This window comes from Leucoraja erinacea, chromosome 10, assembly GCF_028641065.1.
Source record: "Leucoraja erinacea ecotype New England chromosome 10, Leri_hhj_1, whole genome shotgun sequence".
NCBI lineage: Eukaryota > Metazoa > Chordata > Chondrichthyes > Rajiformes > Rajidae > Leucoraja > Leucoraja erinaceus.
In genome coordinates, this window is record NC_073386.1 from 428952 (window position 1) to 450888 (window position 21937).

A 21937-nucleotide genomic window follows, 5' to 3' on the forward strand; every position below is an offset into this window, starting at 1 on the left:
TCATGATGTGATAGTAGTGGAATTAGGCCACCTGGAGACCATTCTCTCAGCATTAGGCCATCTGGAGGCCATTCTCTCAGCATGAGGCCATTTCTGCTATCCAGTCAGCGGAAAGACAATATATGCAATTTACAATCGAGCAATTTACAGTGTATAGATACATAATGAGGCCATTTCTGCTATCCAGTCAGCGGAAAGACAATATATGATTACAATCGAGCAATTTACAGTGTATAGATACATAATAAGGGAATTATTTTTAGTGCAAGGTAAAGCCAGCAAAGTCCAATCAAACATAGTCTGAGGGTCATCAATGAGAGAGAGTAGACACAGTGACAGCCTCCAGCACCATTTTGAGAAGAGAAGTCTGAAGTTTTAAAGCAGGCAAGAAACTTGCAAAAAATCCCAACTCATATTTTCAGCATCATCTTTTATTGTACGCATTGCTAAGTACAGCGTTGAAGGCGGTGGTAACTCTGCGGGTTTACAAAGTCCTCGTGATGATAAATGTGTGGGATGTTGGTAGCCGTGGCCACTCTCTACACCATGGGACTGAGAAACGTTCACTGCTTGTGATTTACTGACGAACACACTATCCATGTATGGTCATGTACATTCACAATACACAATACACTCACAAACCTAATCACCGACAAAGGGAGGTACAAGAAACTGCAGATGCTGGAATCCTAAGAGTAACACATAAAGTGCTGGAGGAACTCATCGCATCAGGCAGCATCTGTAGAGGGAATCGGTAGGTGAGGTCTTGGGTCGGGACCCGATCTTCAGACTCACGACCCTTCTTCAGACTGGACTCAAGCATCTGGGGAGTACATCTGGGAGAACATCTATGAAGAATGGTCCCGACCCAAAACATCTGTGGAGGGAATAGGCAGGCGATGTTTTGGGTCAGGACCCTTCTTCAGACTGAAAAGGGATGTTGAGTCTGAAGAAGGGTCCCGGCCCAAAACATCACATCCTTCCCTCCACAGGTGCTGCCTGATTAATTGAATTACTTCAGCATTTGGTTTCTCACGAAACACAAGGAAACATATTGCACATTTAGATTTGAATCTACAGGCATTGACATTTGATAGTTATGAGATATATTGCAACTCAAGTGACCCCATCATCAGTATTGAGTCAAGGTCAAGCGGTGAGTGATTCTTGTAGAATTCTGAACATCAAGCCAAATGGCAGAAACCAAAAGACATCCTTTACTGATTATTTATTTTGGATACTTATTACTCAATGCAGCAAAATAAAGGTGATTTGTTTTCTCGAAGATAACTCAGTGGGACAGGCAGCATCCCTGGAGAGAACGAATGGGTGACGTTACGAGTCATTACCCTTCTTCAGACTGAGAGAGGGGATAGGGAGACAGAGATATGGAAGGATAAGGTGTGAAAATGACAGATCAAAGGGGGAGAGTCCAGGACCCGAGTTAAAGAACATTCCTTTCAGTAGGAGATGAGTAGGAGTTTCTTTAGTCAGATGGTGGTGAATCTGTGGAAGCCAAGTCAATAGATATTTTTAAGGCAGAGATAGATCCTTGATTAGTACATGTGTCAGGGGTTTGGGGGAGAAGGCAGGAGAAGGGGGTTGAGAGGAAAATATAGATCAGACATGATTGAATGGCGGAGTAGACTTGGTGGGTCAAATGGCCCAATTCTGCTATAACTTATGAACATGAACCTATGAACCTGGATCAGAAATATGCAGTTCTCAATACATCTGATCAGGAGCCGAGTTCTGGAAAAACCTCTTTCCACAGGGAATGGGTGTGATGTATGCAGGAGTTTCACTAGGATGTTACCTGGGCTTGCAGATTTAAGTTGTAGTGGGAGGTTCGACAGGCTGTGACTTTTTTCTTTGGAGTGTAGGAGGCTGAGGGGTGTTTTAGGTTTAGAGGTATGGTATGGAAACAGACCCGTCGGCCAAACCAGTCCACACCAACCAATGATTACCCTGTACACTGGCACTATCCTACACACAAGGGGCAATTTACAAAAGCCAATTAACCTACAAAGCTGCATGTTTTTGGAATGTGGGAGGAAACCGGAGCACCCAGAGGAAACCCTTGTGGTCACAGGGAGAATGTGCAAACTCCACACAGTGGGTGAGCTTATTGAAGTGTACAAGATCATGAGGGACATGTATAAAGTGAACACTCACTGTTTTTCTCTCACCTTGCCCTTCAAACTGTTTAAAGATTCTGCTTCAACACCTATTCAGGAAGAGAGAGAGGATTCTAAAACTAGACTAGCATGGGACAGTGCATTGGAAAGTGCCCTAGCTTATGGAAGGACTGTTCAGAACAGGAAGAGGCTGTTCCTGTGTCTGGTGGTGTGCACTTTCAAGCTTCAGTACCTTCTCCCCAATGGAAGCAGGAAGAAGAAAGAATGACCGGGGTGGGACAAGTCTTTGATTATGTTGGCTGCTTTCCTGAGGCAACGTGAAGTGTAGATGGAGTCAATGGTGGAGTGTGGTCTGTGTGATGGATGTTTTGATCGTCTATATTAGCATCGTGCTTCTTTCCTCCCATTAGATTCACCCCATTGCGGACATTGGATTTTGTCTCTGGAACTGGTGCACTACAGTGCTGAGAACTATATTCTGCACTCTTCATCTTCCCCTTTGCTCTACCTACTGTTTATCTGTTGTGCAATATGCAATATGTGCTTGGTATTAATGGGAATAGCTTATTGTACTTGAACTAGACTTGATTGTATGGTATTATCCAATCTGTTTGGATAGCATGCAAAACAAAGCTTTTCACTGTACCTCGGTACACTTGACAATAATAAGCCTAAACCGGAACATGTATCTATCTCATGCTGAGTGCAGGTTTGATAAACATCGGAAGTGTAAGTTGTTGGAACAGTGCCACCAAGACTGTTGTCTGTGCCACTGATTTTGAATTACTTTTTCAAGGGGCTTTCATAGTTTAAGGGACTGTCTCCGCTCCTTCCCTGGTGACGTGTTGAGGAGATGGGACGACACAAAGGCTATGAACAACATTGGGGCAACACGGTGCCGCAACGGTAGAGTTACTGCCTCACAGCATCAGAGACCAGGGTTCGATCCTGACTACGGGTGCTGACTGTACGGAGTTTATACGTTCTCCCTGTGACCGCTTGGGTTTTCTCCGGGTGCTCCGGTTTCCTCCTACACTCCAAAGATGTACAGGTTTGTAGGTTAATTAGCGACAGTAAAATTGTTAATTGTCTCTCAAGTGTAGGATAGTGCGGGGTGATCGCTGTTGGCGTGGACTCGGTGAAAAGTCTGTATATCTAAAGTCTAAAGCTTAAAATCTAACAAACACCAAAAGTGGGGAACGCCTCAACAAACCAGCACAAGCTACATACAAGGATGTGGTTATGAAACATTCAATGGGATATCCAATGCCGTCTGGAGTCTGAACTTGACGAACTTCAGAAGAAACGGCTGCCTTTGGTCAGGATCGAATGCTCGACTGGTTTTGCCCTTCCTGGCACCATGACTCACTCTGATACATCACCTTCCTTCCCATCAAGCCACCAGGTGATCATCTCGCCCTTTCCCTGTAAGGAAAAGCATAGCATGTAGTCTCGGTGATAGAAAGTCAAAGAGGTACAGCATGAAAACAGACTCTTCGGCCCACCAAATCCATGCAATCTGAGGCAGGGATTTGCGTGTTTCAGAAACTGGTCTCTACTCATAAGTTAAATAAACTCAAAGCAAATCCACTTCCCCTTTGAGGATTTCTCTCTTGATTCCACCCTAAAGGATATTTCATTCATTCACAGGCTATGGAAATGCCAGGGATGGTGGGCATTTCTTGTCCATCCCTTGCTGCTGTTGCTCAAAATATAATTGTGCAGCAGCTACCATTGGCAGGTCTGGAGTCTCCCACTTAAACCATAGTCATACAGCACCAAAACAGGCCCCTCGGCCCAACTTGTCCATGCTAACCATTTTCTGCAGCAAGTCCCATTTGCCCGTGCCTGGCCCATATTCCTCTAAACCTTTTCTATCCATGTACCTGTCCAAATATTTTTTAAATGTTGTTGAAGGGTCACAACCCAAAACGTCACCTCTCCATGTTCTCTAAGCATGTTGCCCAACCTGCTGATTTACTCCAGTACTTTCTATCGATTTTTAAGCTTCTTCTATGTTCTATGTTGAAATTCCAGGCCACCATTATGGGATTGAACTCATGCCTCCAGAGATGGGCTGGGCCTCTGGTTGCAAGTCCGGTAACCTAGCACTGTACCACCTAAATAAAGTGGGAACAGCTCTAACTTAGTTTGGGAACAACTCCATCCAAGTCCACAAGAAACTGCAGAGACTTGTGGACGCAGCCTAGACCATCACACTTCCATTGACTCAATCTACACTTCAAGCTGCTTCTACAAGGCCAGTAGCATAATCAAGGACCGGTCTCACCCCGGTCACTCCCTCTTCCCCCCCATCATGCATGAGGTACAGAAATGTGAAAACACACACCTCCAGATTCAGGAACAGTTTCTTCCCAGCTGTTATCAGGTAACGTAACCATTCTATCACCAACTAAAGAGCTGTCCTGATCTCCCATCTAACCTCGGACTAACTTCAACAGACACAAAACGTTATTTGCTTCATCCTGTATCTGTACACAGTGGACGGCCCGATTCTAATCATATATAGCCATTTTGCTAACTGGATAGCTCAACAATAAAACTTTTTCCTTGTACCTCGGCACGTGATAATAATAAACTAAACTAAAGTATGCTGATGACTTGTGATGGGCACATTTCAAGCCCTTACCAAAGCCAGAACATGGATAGAGTGGATGTGAAGAGGATGTTTCCACTAGTGGGATTGCCTAGGACCAGAGGTCACGGTCTCAGAATTAAAGGACGTTCCTTTAGAAAGGAGATGAGGAGGAATTTCTTTAGTCAGAGGGAGGTGAATCCGTGGAATTTATTACCACAGAAGGCTGTGGAGGTCAAGTCAATAGATATTTTTAAGGCAGAGATAGATAGTTTCTTGATTAGTACGGGTGTCAGGGTTTATGGGGAGAAGGCAGGAGAATGGGTTTAGGAGCTTTCTGCTGACTGGTTATCAGGCAACAAAAGCTTTTCACTGTACCTCGGTACACATGACAATAAACTAAACGGAGTAGATAGATCAATCATGATTGAATGGCGGAAAAGACTCGATGTGCCATATGGCCTAATGCTGCTCCTGGAGCTTATGAACATGAACCTATGGAATAAATAGTGTGTGGAATAATTTAATAGAAATATTAATGCGGTGACCAGTCGACTTGTACCTTCACGATCTGCGGGCCGCGGCAGGTTAGGAGATAACCGCCAATTTCCTTCAGCAGTTCTGACGAGCTGGAGCTACATTGAATTTTGAGTGCTGGAAAGGAAAATTTGCAACCATCAACATTCATGAAATTAAAAATCATATTTATACGTGTACAATCCAATGGAGACACAAGGAACTGCAGATGTTGGAATCTTGACCAATAAACAAAGTGCTGGAAGAACTCAATAGATCAGGTAGCCTCTGTGGATGGATTGGACTGATGAAGTTTTGGGTCAGGACCCTTCTGATGGAGTTGGGGGAGAAAGCTGGAAAAGAACCACCCTGCTCCTTTCTTCTCCTCCTTACAATCAACTCCCATCCCGAATCCCCCAATACCCCTTGTATTAATCCCACCTCTATCCCTTCCCCCATCCCCTCCCACCCATATCCCTCCCTCTAGCTTTACATTTTAATTCCTCCTCCTCTCCTTATCTAACACCCTTTTGTTTCCTTTTCACCTTCATCTCTCACTCCACCCATCTGCCATTCACAGCCTCTCACCTGTATCCACCTGTCACTCGCCAGTCTTTGTCCCTACATCTCCGTCTGTCTGAAGAAGGGTCCCAGCCTGAAACGTTGTCTGTCCTTCTCTCCACAAGTGATGCCTGACCTGCTGAATTCCTCCAGTACAGTTTGTTTGTATAATCCAAAATTGCGTTAATGGACACAGATATTTCACCCATCTCCTGCTTTTCTTTTACATTAATTTATTCACACATTCAGTTGATCGATTGATTCAAATCATTTTCACTGCTGTTATTAATAAATAAAGCCCGTGGAACAATTGTGACCATTCCCTCCCCTGCATCACTGGCATAGAAACATAGAAAGTAGGTGCAGGAGTAGGCCATTCGGCCCTTTGAGCCTGCACCGCCATTCAATATGATCATGGCTGATCATCCAACTCAGTATCCCGTACCTGCCTTCTCTCCATACCCCCTGATCCCCTTAGCCACAAGGGCCACATCTAACTCCCTCTTAAATATAGCCAATGAACTGGCCTCAACTACCCGCTGTGGCAGAGAGTTCCAGAGATTCACCACTCTCTGTGTGAAAAAAGTTCTTCTCATCTCGGTTTTAAAGGATTTCCTCCTTGTCCTTAAGCTGTGACCCCTTGTCCTGGACTTCCCTAACATCGGGAACAATCTTCCTGCATCTAGCCTGTCCAACCCCTTAAGAATTTTGTAAGTTTCTATAAGATCCCCTCTCAATCTCCTAAATTCTAGAGAGTATAAACCAAGTCTATCCAGTCTTTCTTCATAAGACAGTCCTGACATCCCAGGAATCAGTCTGGTGAACCGTCTCTGCACTCCCTCTATGGCAATAATGTCCTTCCTCAGATTTGGAGACCAAAACTGTACGCAATACTCCAGGTGTGGTCTCACCAAGACCCCGTACAACTGCAGTAGAACCTCCCTGCTCCTATACTCAAATCCTTTTGCAATGAAAGCTAACATACCATTCACTTTCTTTACTGCCTGCTGCACCTGCATGCCTACCTTCAATGACTGGTGTACCATGACACCCAGGTCTCGCTGCATCTCCCCCTTTCCCAATCGGCCACCATTTAGATAATAGTCTGCTTTCCCGTTTTTGCCACCAAAATGGATAACCTCACATTTATCCACATTATACTGCATCTGCCAAACATTTGCCCACTCACCCAGCCTATCCAAGGCACCTTGCAGTCTCCTAGCATCCTCCTCACAGCTAACACTGCCCCCCAGCTTAGTGTCATCCGCAAACTTGGAGATATTGCCTTCCATTCCCTCATCCAGATCATTAATATATATTGTAAATAGCTGGGGTCCCAGCACTGAGCCTTGCGGTACCCCACTAGTCACTGCCTGCCATTGTGAAAAGGACCCGTTTACTCCTACTCTTTGCTGGCTGATCATCCAGAATCAGTACCCTGTTCCTGCTTTCTCCCCATATCCCCTGATTCCGTTAGCCCTAAGAGCTATCTCTAACTCTCTCTTGAAAACATCCAGTGAATTAGCCTCCACTGCCTTCTGTGGCAGAGAATTCCACAGATTCACAATTCTCTGGGTGAAAAGGTTTTTCCTTATCTCAGTCCTAAATGGCCTGCCCCTTATTCTTAAAATTTGACCCCTCGTTCTGGACATTTTTCCTGCATCCAGCCAGTCCAATCCCTTAATAAATGTTATATGTTTCTATATCATCTTTTACACAGAGAGTGGTGAATCTGTGGAATTCTCTGCGGCTAAAGGGATCAGGGGGTATGGAGAGAAGGCAGGGATGGGATCTGAGTTGGATGATCAGACATAATCATATTGAATGGCAGTGCAGGCTCGAAGGACCGAATGGCCTACTCCTGCACCTATTTTCTATGTTTCTGTGTTTCTATAAGATACCCTCTCATCCTAAATTCCAGTGAATATAAGCCCAGTCAATCCATTGTTTCAACATGTCAGTTCTGCCATTCCGGGAATTAACCTGGTGAGTCTACGTTGCACAATTACTGTCCGATTATCTTGTGCTATCGAGGGAGTTGGGAAGTCTGTAGCTGTTGATGAATGTGGTTATGAGTTCAAGTCCCACCTCAGAGATCTAAGCCCAACACTTCCACAGAAGAACTGAGGCAGGGCCACACGGTCAGAGTTTCCTTCGTTTAGAAGAGTTGTTCTTTGTAAACGGCGCCAAAATATGGTGACTGTGCATTTGGGCATTGTGCAACAGAATTTCACTGTGCTGTGCATACGTGAGAATAAAGAACCATTGAACCTTTGAGTGTAAGGATAGTAGATCACACTGACTCGCCACGCGACTCGCCACGTTTCCAGCATCATCTTGCATCCTTCAAGTTCCAAAGTTCTTGAAAATGTTGAGTCTTAACATGACCTTACCTTCGCTTGATCTCACGGTTCAGATCACGGTCTCTCAAACATTAACCTTCCTGATATCTGCACACTCACCACTATACAATGACACACTGTTTGACCTCACCCTGTAAAGGTTTTGTTGAAAAATGTTTGTTTTATACTTGGTTTTATCTGCCCTTTCTGTATAGCTAATACTCTCTTGTCCAGGTAAACATCCTCTGCACCCTCTCCAGAGCCTCCACATCCTTCCTGTAATGGACCAACCAGAATTGCATGCAATACTCCAAATGTGTCCCAACCAAAGTTTGATACATGCCTGTTTTGGGAATATACTCCTTAAGCAGCCAGAACATCCATGGGCAGGACATGTGGCCAGAGGAAGGACCCGGCTCCTGCTCATCTGACTACTGGACAATGGAGAGGAGGATGGAGGGAGTCGGCAATGGCGGGCACGAGGAGCAAAGTCTCGTATGAGTGTTACGAACCAGCATCTTACCTTCCGTGCCATCAAGGTTGGCTGCGGGAGGCACCCCCTGGGCACGAGGGTTGAACGGGGCCAGGTGAGGAGAGGGACGATGGTTCGCTGGATGATCTGGATGGAGGAGACGGCTGGAGACCCTGCAGCAGCCTGGGACTTGAGACCGAGCGCACGGATCGGACTGGACAGATAGTGGTGTATCTGTGGAATTCATTGCCACATACGGCTGTGGAGGCCATGTCAATGGATAATTTGTGATTAGTATGGGTGTGAGGATTATGGGGAGAGGGCAGGAGAATGGAGTTGAGCGGGAGATAGATCACCCATGATTCAATGGCGGAACAGACTTGATGGGCTAAATGGCCTAATTCTGTTCCGAGAACATGAACTTGAAAATGGCGCAAAAACCTGGCGACTCTTGCATGCGGTCTCAGTGGACTATTTCTATAGACTTTTGCACTAATTAGGGATTGTGCTTAGGTATGGAGATACTTTACTGAACCGTATGCAAGACATTTATTTCACTTTATCTGCACATGTGATAATAATAATCCATTGTCATTGAACCAGCCCTGATGAGCTTGCGTCTCACTAGAGAACCTACCTTCACTGGTTGACTCCATTCTTGACGCAGTGTTTACTGTGTCTCCAAATAAACAATATCGAGGCATCTTGGTTCCAACCACACCGGCCACAACAGGACCTTGCAAAATCATTAAAAGGCAAAAAGATGAAAGATTTCTTTATTTAAAAATTCTTAATAAAATATATGAACAAAACAAAAACCGTACGCAATCTCAATACAATTTTAATGTCTATACATATAGCTCGTGGCATATTCAGTATCCACCTATCACTTGCTAAGCTTTGGCCTGCCCCCACCTCTCTCCCCAGTACCACAAACAGTCTAAACAAAGGTCCCAACACAAAATGTTTCGGATACTTTAAGGGGGTTCAGAGCGCTTTGGAAATTTTAGGGGATTCATGGTAATTCAAAAGTTATAGGAGCAGAATTAGGCCATTAGGCCCATCAAGCCTCCTTCGTGGTTGTAATGCTAGAGGGGTTCATGGTGACTTTGTGACGGATTGTGTTTTGTAACTTGGCCTAGTTTTGGGCTCAATGTTAGCATGGCATTGTGCGGGAGCTTTGGTCTTATAAGTTGCTGTGGGGTTCCAGGCAGATAGGGTTAGTTCTAGGATTACAGTTCGTTGGGTTAGGATTAGGTATTGGATGTGTTGTGAATAGGTTCAGGGTTTGTGTGCATGTGGGAAGGGGCTGAGAGTGTGTGTGTGAGGGTCGTGGTGCATTAGAACTGGAGTTAGTGACTGGGGTTGGGGTAGACTAATCACATTAAGCTTAGGACTAGTTGTTTAAGAAGGAACTGCAGATGCTGGAAAATCGAAAGTAGACAAATGCTGGAGAAACTCAGTGGGTGAGGCAGTGTCTATGGAGTGAAGGAAATAGGCATCGTTTCGGGTCGAGACCCTTCTTCAGACCATGTGAGGGTGGGGAGAGTGGGAAGAAGAAAGGAAGAGACGGAGACAGTGGGCTGAGGGAGAGCTGAGATGGGGAGAAGAAAGCAGGGCCTACCTGAAATTAAGAAGTCAATGTCTGTCTCCGCCTCTTCCTTTCTTCTTCCCGCCCCCACCCCACCCTCATATCTGTCTGAAGAAGGGTCTCTCGACCTGAAACGTTGCCTATTCCCTTTGCTCCATAGATGCTGGCTCACCTGCTGAGCGTATCCAGCATTTTTGTCAAGCTTAGGATTCTTTAGCAAAGCATAAAGATGGAGTTACTGTCTAGATGCATTTTTAGATGGCATTTGTGTTAGGACTAGAGCTGGAATTTGGTGCATTAGGGTTAGGGTACATTAGTATCAGATCTAGAGTTAGGGTGAATAAGGAATGCGTTAGGGTAATAACCCATCAAAATTATATTGAATTAGGGATATAGTTGAGTGGGTTATAGTTAGGCAAGTTCATGACAGGTTATAGTTATGATGAGTTAGCAGTGGGTTATGTTGAGGATAGGTTAGCAAAGGGTTAAGGACTGAAGAAGGCTCTCGATCTGAAATGTCACCCATTCCTTTTCCTCAGCGATGTCCCGCTGAGTTACTTAAGCTTTTTGTGTCTATCATCGGGTTTAGGACGGAGTGAGTTAGTGATGGGTTATGATCTGGGTTAAATCCCAGAGCACACAAAGGGCAGTGGGTGTATGGAATGAGCTGCCGGAGGAGGTAATTGAGGCAGGTATTAATGCGATGTTTAAGAAATATTTAGACAGGTACATGGATCGGGCAGATTTAGAGGGATGTGGGCCAAGCGCAGGCAGGTGGGACCAGTGTAGTTGGGGCATGTTGGCTGGTGTGGGCAAGTTGGGATGAAGGTTCACCCCTGCACCGGTCCCATTACCTGAGTGAATTCCGGCACGGATCTTCAGCCTGACGTCGGGCTTGTGTGGGATGACGAAGGACCTGCAGACGGAGACCAGGTCCAGTGCCATGCTGGCAATCTCAGCCACATGGTTCAGCCCGTTCTCGTTGGGCACCCCCGAAACTACCATGTCTGCGGAGAGAGGTAGACAAGACAAAGCCATCAACTCCAGGCCACCGTGACCTTCCTCCAACTGCATACCGACACTGATCCATCGGCACTTTGCATTTTGCCTGGCATAATTTTATTGAAGATCGACACCAAGTTCTGGAGTAACTCAACGGGTCAGGCAGCATATCTGGAGAGCTTGGATAGGTGACGTTTCGGGTCGAGGCCCTTCTTCAGACCCAAAAGGACACCTATCCATCTTCACAAGTGATGCTACCTGACCTGTTCTTACTCCAGAACTTTGTGTCTATCTTTGATATAAGCCAGCATCTGCAGTTGTATCTTATAACATTATATAATTTGAATACTCTCTAGAATTTAGGAGATTGAGAGGGGATCTTATAGAAACTTACAAAATTCTTAAGGGGTTGGACAGGCTAGATGTAGGAAGATTGTTCCCGATGTTAGGGAAGTCCAGGACAAGGGGTTACAGCTTAAGGATAAGGGGGAAATCCTTTAAAACCGAGATGAGAAGAACTTTTTTCACACAGAGTGGTGAATCTCTGGAACTCTCTGCCGCAGAGGGTAGTTGAGGCCAGTTCATTGGCTATATTTAAGAGGGAGTTAGATGTGGCCCTTGTGGCTAAGGGGATCAGGGTGTATGGAGAGAAGGCAGGTACGGGATACTGAGTTGGATGATCAGCCATGATCATATTGAATGGCGGTGCAGGCTCGAAGGGCCGAATGGCCTACTCCTGCACCTAATTTCTATGTTTCTATGATTGAAGACACACTTTGATTGAGTCATAGTCATAGCGTGATGCAGTGTGAAAACAGGCCCTTCGGCCCAGCTCGCCCACACACGCCAACAATGTCTCAGCTACACTAGTCCCACATGCCTGTGCTTGGTCCATATTCCTTCAAACCTATGTGGCCTATCCAGGTCTAATTGTTTTTTAAACAATGGGATTACCACAGCCTCAACTACCTCCTCTGGCAGCTAGTTCCATACACTCATCACCCTTTGTGTGAAAAAGTTACCCCTCGGATTCCTATTAAATCTTTTCCCCTTCACCTTGAACCTATGTCCTCTGGTCCTCGATTCCCCTTCTCTGGGGAATTGACTCTGTGTATCTACACGATCCATTCCTCTCATGATTTTGTACATGATTAAGATCACCCCTCATCCTCCTGCACTCCATGGAATAGAGACCCAGTCTGCTCAACCTCTCCCTATAGCTCACACCCTACAGTCCTGGCAACATCCTTGTAAATCTTTTCTGAACCCTTTCAAGCTTGACAATATCTTTCCTATAACATGATGCCCAGAACTGAACACAATATTCTAAATGCGGTCTCACCAACGTCTTAAACAACTGCAACATGACCTCCCAACTTCTATACTCAATACTCTGACTGATGAAGGCCTAAGTGCCGAAAGCCTTTTAAACCACCTTATCTACCTGAAAGATACAGCACAGAAGCAGGTCCTTCGGCCCATTGAATCCATGCCGACCATTGATCACCGGCTTACACTTGTTCTCTGATATCCCACTTTCTCATCCACTCCCTACACACTGGGGCAATTTACAGACGGCCGATTAACCTTGAAACCCCCACATCTTTTGGAGGAAACTGATTCACCCAGAGGAAACCCACGCGCTCACAGAGGGAAAAGTACAAACACTGCTCAGACAACACCCAAGGTCAGGATCAAACCCGGGTCTCTGTTGCTGTGAGGCAGCGGCTCTACCCGCTGCACCACTGGACCGTTCTTTACCAAGGGCAAAGCCCAAGGACAGAAAACAATGGCAATCAATTTCCTGGAGGGCCACACATGACAGAGGTTGCCGACAGGCCGTTGGCCATTGCCAATCCCCTCATCCGAGCCTCATCTCCTGCTCGGCTCTGAAGACCAGGAACTGGGAACCAGAGAGGAGGGTGGAGGAAGTCGGACAAAGGGCCGGTAAGAAGAATGGGGGGTATTACCTTCTGCGCCCTCAAGATCGGCTGCGGGAGGCACCCCCAGGGCACGTGGGTTGAAGGTAGCCGGACAAGCAGAGAGACAACGGTTCGCGGGACGACCCGGACTGAGGCGACGGCTGCAACGTGCCTTTATGGCCAACTGCAGCTGGGACTGTGGAATGGTGCCAAAACGGGCCACTCTTGCATATGGACACAGTGGATGTTTCTATGCATTTGGTGCTTATCAGGGATTGTATGGCAATAATCTCACTGAGCTGTATGCAATAAGGGATTTCACTGTGTCTAGGTACACGTGGTAATAAAGGACCATGATCCCTTGAACCACTGAACCATTGATCTATTGAACCATTGATCTATTGACCCATTGGCCTATTGACCTATTGGCCCATTAACCATTTGATCAGATTATGCAGTCCACTCACAGGCATCTCCAATGGTCTCCACCTTGTAGACGTCATGGTTGTCGATTATGTCATCGAAGGTGGTGTAAAGGCGGTTGAGGAAGTCCACCACTTGGTACGGAGTGCTGGCGCTGGACAGGCTGGTGAAGCCAACAATGTCACTGTGGAGAGCAGACACCGCCGTTACCACCATCACCCACCAGAGCTTTACACCGCACACTCAGGATCACATTCTGTCCATGAGCTTTTAGTGTATTTTAGAGATACAGCGCGGGAACAGGAACAATAAGGGCCGGCAACAAATGACTTCAGGCAAGGTGGTGCCTGGTAGGCTCATAGTTGTCCAGAGCAGGTGTGATCTCAAGAACGATACCATGTGGGGAACTGTGGTCAACAACTGGGGTGGAGTAGGGGGCAAGGGGGGAGAGCTACGTTGTAAACTTCCTGTGCAGAATTGTTTGACCCTGGCTGGATCGGTCTTTAATTTTCTCCCCCAGTTTCGCCAAAGGTTTAGAAGCAGCAACTCCCACAACCCACTGAAGCAGCGGCTAAAGCGAATCCAGCAAACACACTCTCATCGCCACGACCGCAATCCGCACGGACAACCTGCCTGAAATAGACGGTGGCGTTGGCGTAACTCTGCGCCTCCGAAGAAATCCCCTGGCGGAGGTTATCGGCCACAGCTCTGGGTAACATGCCTGAAAACAGCACACCAAGTCAGGTTACTGGCAGTCCCAACGTCCCAGCAAATTACACACAGTCCCAAAGTCCCGGGCGAACAATGAATACAGAGTCTACTAGGATGAATGCACACTGAGGATGAATGAGTGTTTTACCCGGGGTAGGGGAATAGATTGAGTGAATAAAGCAGTTTACCCAGAGTTGGGTGAATGCACACTTTTACTCGGGGTATGGGGATAGGTTTGGTGAATGTACAGTATTTTAGCCAGTGCAGAGGAACAGGCAGTGTGAATGCAGAGTCTTTAACCCAGGCTAAGAGAATTCATGGGGTAAATGCAGTCTTTCACCCAGAGTAAAGCAATAGATAGCATGGATGCACAGAGTCGCTTACCCAGGTTAGGGGAATAGATAGGGTGAATATACAGTGTATTCTACCCAGTGTGGGGGAATAGATACGGTGAAGGCACAGTATCTTTTACCCAGGGTAGGGGAATCAAGGACTAGAAGGGATATGTTTAAGGTGAGAGGGGAAAGATTTAATAGGACTCTGAGGGGTGACTTTATCACAGAGGATGGTGGGTGTATGGAACTGCCGTAGGTGGTAGTTGAGGCATTAACTATAATGACATTTAAACAATACTTGAACAGGTACGTGGATAGGATAGAAGGATATGGGTCAAATGCAGGCCTTGGGACTAGTGTAGGGGCATGTTGGTCATCATGGGCGACTTGTGCCAAAGGGCCTGTGTCCGTGCTGTGAGACTGAGCTTCCTCACTGTACAGCAGCGAGTCCGTCTTCTGCTTCTCCTGGAGTAGATCCTGAGTCCTCTCAGAAACGATGAGTTCCAGGTGCTTGCTGTACTTTTCCATCTGGAACAAAGGGTAAGGTCACAGAACATGGAACATTGAACATGGAACATGGAACATAACATACAACATAGGACATAGAACGGAACGTAGAACCTACAACATGGAACAGAACACAGAACATGTTACATGGAACACAGAACACAGAACATAACACAGAACATAGAATAAAGAACATAGAACAGTATAGCACAGGAGCAGTCTCTTCGGCCCACAATGTCAGTACCAAACTTGATGCCAAGTTAAACTGATCTCCTCTGCCTGCACATGATCTATACCCCTCCATTCCCTGCATATCCATGTGCCTATGTAAAAGCCTTTTAAACACCACTATCGCATCTGCCTCCAGTACCACACCTGGCAACGTGTTCCAGGCCCCCACCGCCCACTGTGAGCTGATTGCAACACAGGAGCCAGTCGGCGACATTAACAACGACTCACTGACAGAATTTGATGCCAAGCGTGGGGTAAAACTCAGGAATCTCAGAATAAAAATTACATCTAAGTCTTGCTCATCCAGACTTGTGAAGGCGAAGATAGGCAGCATGTCTGTCCCGCTGAGTTACTCCAGCATTGTGTGTCTATTTTTGGTTTAAATCAGCATCTGCAATTCCTTCATGCACACTTGTGAAGGCGAACATGAGCCGAAGGGCCTGTTTCCGAGCTGTACAACTCTATGACTCCATGATGTGAAATGGGAGCAGGACTAGGCCACCCGGCCCCTCAAGTCTATCCCACACTGTCATGGTTGACCAAATTGCAACCTCAATGCCTCAACCCCAGCTACATTGGTAACCTTTGCCTCTGATGCAATCAAGAATCTATCTCATTGTGCCTTTACACCATTCACAACCTCTGATTCCACCTTCCTTTGAACATGAGAGTTTCATAGCCCCATGACCCTCCCTGAAGTAGAATTTGCCTCTTCTGTCTCCCACATCACAAAGACGTGCGGGGTTGTGGTCTCTGCAATTGCCCCTAGTGTGCAGGGAGAAAGTGGGATAATATAGAACAAGTGTGAGCAGGTGATAATGGTGGGTTGAAAGGCCTGTTGCCATGCTGTAGCTCTAAACAAATCTAATCAATTACCTGGCTTTGTCTTGCCGCCACCTCTCTTACACCTCCCCCTGCAGTATAATCAGTCTGAAGAAAACTTTCAAAGTGAAATGTCACCTTTCCATGTTCGCTTGTGTTGCTGCCAGACCTGCTAAGTTACACCAGCACTGTGCCTTTTTTTGTAAACCTGCATCTGCAGCCCCAGTATAACCAATTTTCATGTTTTTTTAAAGAACTCTGAAAGTCAGAAGTTATTAAAACTTAAGATGGACACAAAGTGCTGGAGTAACTCAGCAGGTCGGGCAGCATCTCTGGAGAAAGTGGATAGGTGAAGATTTGGGTCAGGATCCATCCTTTTTCTCCAGAGATGTCGTCTGACCTGTTGAGTTACTCCAGCACTTTGTGTCTATCTTCGGTTAAACTACCAAAGCAGTTCTTTGTTTCAATATGTTTCAACAATTAAAATCCATTGACAGTCTGCATAGCTGGGGCGGGGCTTTGTTAGCTGTCAGTCAGGAGTGTTTTGGGGGTGGGATCCATTGGAGATCCTGTGACAGAGTGAAGGATGTTGTGGTCCTATGAGACTGGTCCATGATCCCAGCTAAGTAGCTATTGGCCCACACAAGATCAACCAGAAGGATTGCTCATCCTTTAGGAGGAGCAAGGGGGTATCTCATTGAAACTTGCCGAATAGTGAAAGGCCTGGATAGAGTGGATGTCTTTTTATCAGAATAAAAGGACGCACCTTTAAGAAGATGAGGAGGAATTATTTTAGTCAGAGGGTGGTGAATCTGTGGAATTCTTTGCCATGAATTCTGTGGAGGCCAAGACAATGTATATTTTGAGGCAGAGATAGATAGTTTCGTGATTAGTACGGGTGTCAGGGGTTATGGGGAGAAGGCTTTAGAATGGGGTTAGGAGGGAGGATAGATTTGCCACGATTGAATGGAGGAGCAGACTTGATGGGCCGAATGGCCTAATTCTGCTCCTATCACCTGACATACCCACAGGAGAAGGATGCAACATCCAAGGTTCTTACCAAGGTCATCATCATATCCACCGGGCTGACTTTATTGGGGTTCATCTTCTCAAGCATCTTCTTAATTTGTTCAAACGTTGGCCGCAGGAGAGAATTATGAGCCCAACACTTCTTTATCAACTTTGAAAAAGAAAATAGAAAAATATATCATAATGGCCTTTAAAATCAAATGAGTACTTTTTGGGATTGTCCCATAGAATCTTACAATGACCCAAGACAGAAAGAGGCCATTCAGCCCATTGAGTCAATGCTAGTTTCTTTGTGTGAGCTCCAATTAGTCCCTGGCTTCTTTCTTTTTTCTCATCACTCTGTGGGTTTTTGAAGACTTTGTCAAATTAACTTTGGCATTCAAGAACCTACGATATGATATGATACCAAACGATATAAATGTATTTATCCCAGGAGGGAAATTGGTCTGCCGACACTCATAAAACACAAGATACATGGAACATGAAATTAAAGTGATGAGGGGAAAGGATTGGGGATGTGCATAGATTGGGGAGGGGGTGAAGGGGAAGGGGGGGAGGGGGTGGGGGGGGGGGGGGGGGGGGGGGGAAGTTGGTCTACCCTAGGGGGAGGAGTTGTACAGTTTGATAGCCACAGGGACAAAGAATCTCCTGTAGCATTCTGTACTGCTGTTTAAGAGAGAGCTAGATAGAGCTCTAGGGGCTAGTGGAGTCAAGGGATATGGGGAGAAGGCAGGCACAGGTTATTGATAGGGGACGATCAGCCATGATCACAATGAATGGCGGTGCTGGCTCGAAGGGCCGAATGGCCTCCTCCTGCACCTATTTTCTATGTTTCTATGCATCTTGGTGGAACTGGAAATTGAAGCAGAACCAAATCATTTATCTTGGTGAGGGATCCTGGGGTCCAAGTTCACATCTGCCTGAAAGTGGCAGCACAAGACGGCTGACTGGTAAACAAGGCTGAGCTTCATTGGGCGAAGCATTGATTGTAATAGTCAGGAAGTCATCTTGCAGTTCGATAAACCTTTAGTATTTCATGCAGGTTTGGTCGTCCCATTACAGCAAGGATGTGGAGGCTTTGGAGAGAGTGTATGAGGTTTTCCAGAATGCCACCTGAATAGAGGGTAATATCTGAATGGGGAATTTGGACAAACTTGACTTGTTTTCTCAGGAATGTTGGAGGAACACACCCCCTCTCCCCTCTTCTCTGTACTACACCTGAATAAACACCCATTTCTCCCTCTCCCCTTACTCTTTCCCCCTTCCACCTATATTCCTTCCTCTGACTTCACATGTCATGCCCCTTATAACCCTATCTTGCATGTTTTTAATTTTAAGTTTTACTCTTTGTCCAACTTCTGGCAATCGAAAAAACTCTCAACTGTATCCACCCATCACTTGCCAGGCTTTGACTTGCCCCCACCTCTCCTTCTCACCCCCCCCACCCCTGCACATCACAATCAATCTGAAGAAGGGTCCTGATGTGGCGGCTCCTAAGGGTCGTGCCATTATACTGCCGAACCCCTCGGCACAGGAGTGGTGCAGTCCGGAGGCGGCCCTCAGCCGGAGGGTTTAAAAGGCAGGGTTTGGGTGCCATCTTCCTCTGGTTTCGTCTTCCCTTCAACCGGGAGGAATACAATAAAGGTGCTTCTCAAACACTGGACTTCGTGCCTCCTTTTGAGACCCACGCACCACATTGGTGACCCCGACGCTCCATTGACGTCATGATGGAGAGACGAGAAAGCGCCACACTGACCTTGTTAGTAAAAGCTGGCACAACCCCACAATGGATTCCTTAAATAAGGTTTCCGTGAGTGTAGGGAAAGTATATATCCAGATATACCAGTCTGAAGAAAGTTCCTGACCCATAAAGTCACCTATCCATGTTCTCCAGAGATGCTGCCTGACCCGTTGAGTCACTCCAGCACTTTGTGTCCTGTCCTAATGAATCTCCTCTGCACCCTGTCACATCCTTCCTATAGTGTAGCGACCAGAACTGCTCACTGTGCTCCAAGTGCAATTTACCCAACGTTTTGGACAATCGTGGCATGGTGCCCCAACTCTTATACACCACCGATGAGGGCAAGAGTGCAGAAGACTTAGTTCCAAAATTCTGATGAGTTACCTCAGCATACTCCTCCTGGCTGGGACAATCGTTGTCGGACTTGCTGGTGTGTATTTCGGGAAGACTGGGTCGCCAGGTCAACTCCACCTTGGCCAGGTCAACATTGTCCTTGACACAGAAAGGGAAAACACAGATTGGTGTGGGGTCATCTTCCCAGCTGTTATCAAGCAATGAATTATCCTGTCAACAACTAGAGGGCAGTCCTGACGTACCATCTACCTCATTGGAGACCCTCAAACTATCTTTAATTGGACTTTACTGTACTTTATCTTGCTATAAATGTTATTCCCTTTATCATGTATCTATACACTGTGGACGGCTTGATTAATCATGTGTAGTTTGTTTGCTGATTGGATAGTTTGAGTTTGAGTTTAGTTTGATTAGTTTGAGTTTAATTTCATAAGTTGATAAATTATGAGAGAAGAATTAGGCCATTCGACCCCTCAATTCTATCAATTCAATTCACTGCCATTCAATCGGGACTGATTTATCTTTCCCTCTCAACCCCATTCTCCTGCCTTCTCCCCATAACTTCAAACACCCATACTAATCTAGAAGATATCAATCTCTGCCTTCAAAATATCCATTGACTTGGCCTCCACAGCCTTCTATGGCAATGAATTCCACAGATTTACCACCGACTAAATTAATTCCTCCATATCTCCTTTCTAAAGTTATGTCCCTTTATTCTGAGACTGTGCTCTCTTGTTCTAGATTCTCTCACTAGTGAAAACATCCTCTTCACATCCACTTTATCCAGACCTTGCATTATTCGGTAAGTTTCAATGAGGTCCCCACTACACCCTTCAATGTACCGAGGTACAGTGAAAAGCTATTGTTGCGTGCTAACAGACAATAGCAACAGGATAGCATGCAAGAAGAGAGCTTTTCACTGTACCTCAGTACCGGTGACAATAATAAACCAAGCCGGGCGACTCTTTGTGTGCTAGTCACAGAAGTGGATCTGCAATCACGCATTATATTCATGATCACAATCCACTCTTTTAAACCTTTACTCCAATAGCATTTCTTAATTTAACTCTGCTCTTATTCCCTTTATCCTGTATCTGTACGCTGTGTGAACACGCACCTGTAGATTCAGGGACAGCTGTTATCAGGCAACTGAACTATCCTACCACAACCAGGGAGCAGGTCTAAACTATCTACCTCATTAGTGATCCTTGGACTATCCTTGATCAGACCTTGCTGGCTTTACCTTGCACTAAACGTTATTCCCTTATCATGCACTTATACTCTGTAAATGGCTCGATTGCAATCATGTATTGTCTTTCTGCTGACTGGTTGGCACACAGCAAAAACTTTTCACTGTGCCTCGGCACATGTGACAATAAACTTGATTAAACTAAATTAAATTAAATTAGTACATGAATTGTAACATCAAATAGAAAGATTAAACGAGAACTTACCGTTTGAAGTTTGATCTTTATTTTATGAGAAGTGAGGGACTACGTGAAGAGCCCGCCAGCCCGCATGCGCGTCAATCTTCAGAACAACTGTATGAAACCACAGACCACTTGCACGAACTTAAACTATAGAAAGATTAATAACCCTTGACTTACCGTGTGATCTTTATGAGATTCAGGGTTGGGAGTGGAGGGCATGTAGTCCCTCACTTCAACTTCTCATGAAATAAAGATCAAACTTCAAACGGTAAGTTCTCATTTAATCTTTCTATTTGATATTGAAGTCACGTGAGTGACTACGTGAAGCCTTCGAAGATTTGTGGTTTCATGCAGTAAACCAATCTGTGTGTGAAACACTTAAACAGATAAACCATAAATGGTAGAAAAGACATGGGTTATTAACAACATGATGCTAACTTACATACATGTCCCTTGCCCATAATTGGACCACGGTCCCAATTGGCTTTGAGTTAGACAATAGCTGTTCAGAATTCTATCTGCAATCATCGAGACATATTCAACCAAATTTTATAACTTCTGGAAGTGCACTATGTAAGCCTCCTGCTGTTGCAAGATGATCAAATGAGAATATCCATTCTATTGGCTGCTAATGAGCCAGCCCCCTTGGAAGAGTGAGACTTGAAATTATTTGAATTCACACCTGCTATTAGCAGCTTACACTCTATTCATATTGAGATAGTCTGCACCAGCCATCTCTTGAGTAAATTATTAAATAACAATGAAGAAACTATCCTTCATCTCATAGGTACTAGTAAGCGCCGTGTACCTGTATACATAATAACACCCACAATCTCCGATCTGGTAGGTATGCTGTCACCTCCAAATTGTACTCAACCATGCCTGTTTTGCTTTATGAGATCATTCCCAGAACAAGCTACCCCCATGTCAGTTATGACCCAGAGACCGAGCTTGAGATTGAGTAAATACTGTGTTCTTTGTGCTGAAATCAGTTGCTAAAAGCATAATCAACTTAAAAGATACTGCTACCATTAGGAATACAGTAGATGAATATCTGCATAATAATTTTTACTGATACACAGTCCACACTACTATGTCTAGGTTTTAGAATGTTCATATAAAAGGCACCTTGCATAATGTTAGTCAACAGTGAGTGAATAACCAATCATTTATTGTCCCACATAGTATGAGAAAGGACAAAGCAGCACGAG

General features: G+C 45.5%; 1 protein-coding gene across 1 annotated transcript in view; it reads right to left on the minus strand.

Annotated features, from left to right (window-relative positions):
• Positions 1-433: 433 nt before the first annotated feature.
• Positions 434-21937, minus strand: part of LOC129701297 (atrial natriuretic peptide receptor 2-like) — a 73437-nt gene continuing 51933 nt past the window's right edge. The window contains exons 19-27 of the mRNA XM_055642464.1: positions 19324-19410; positions 17230-17349; positions 15044-15137; positions 14197-14284; positions 13608-13747; positions 11071-11223; positions 9263-9361; positions 5297-5388; positions 434-3563 (exon numbers count right to left, since the gene is read on the minus strand). Of these exons, the coding sequence (XP_055498439.1) occupies positions 3504-3563; positions 5297-5388; positions 9263-9361; positions 11071-11223; positions 13608-13747; positions 14197-14284; positions 15044-15137; positions 17230-17349; positions 19324-19410 (933 nt within the window). The 3' untranslated portion in view covers positions 434-3503. The remainder of the gene's footprint in view (positions 3564-5296; positions 5389-9262; positions 9362-11070; positions 11224-13607; positions 13748-14196; positions 14285-15043; positions 15138-17229; positions 17350-19323; positions 19411-21937) is intronic.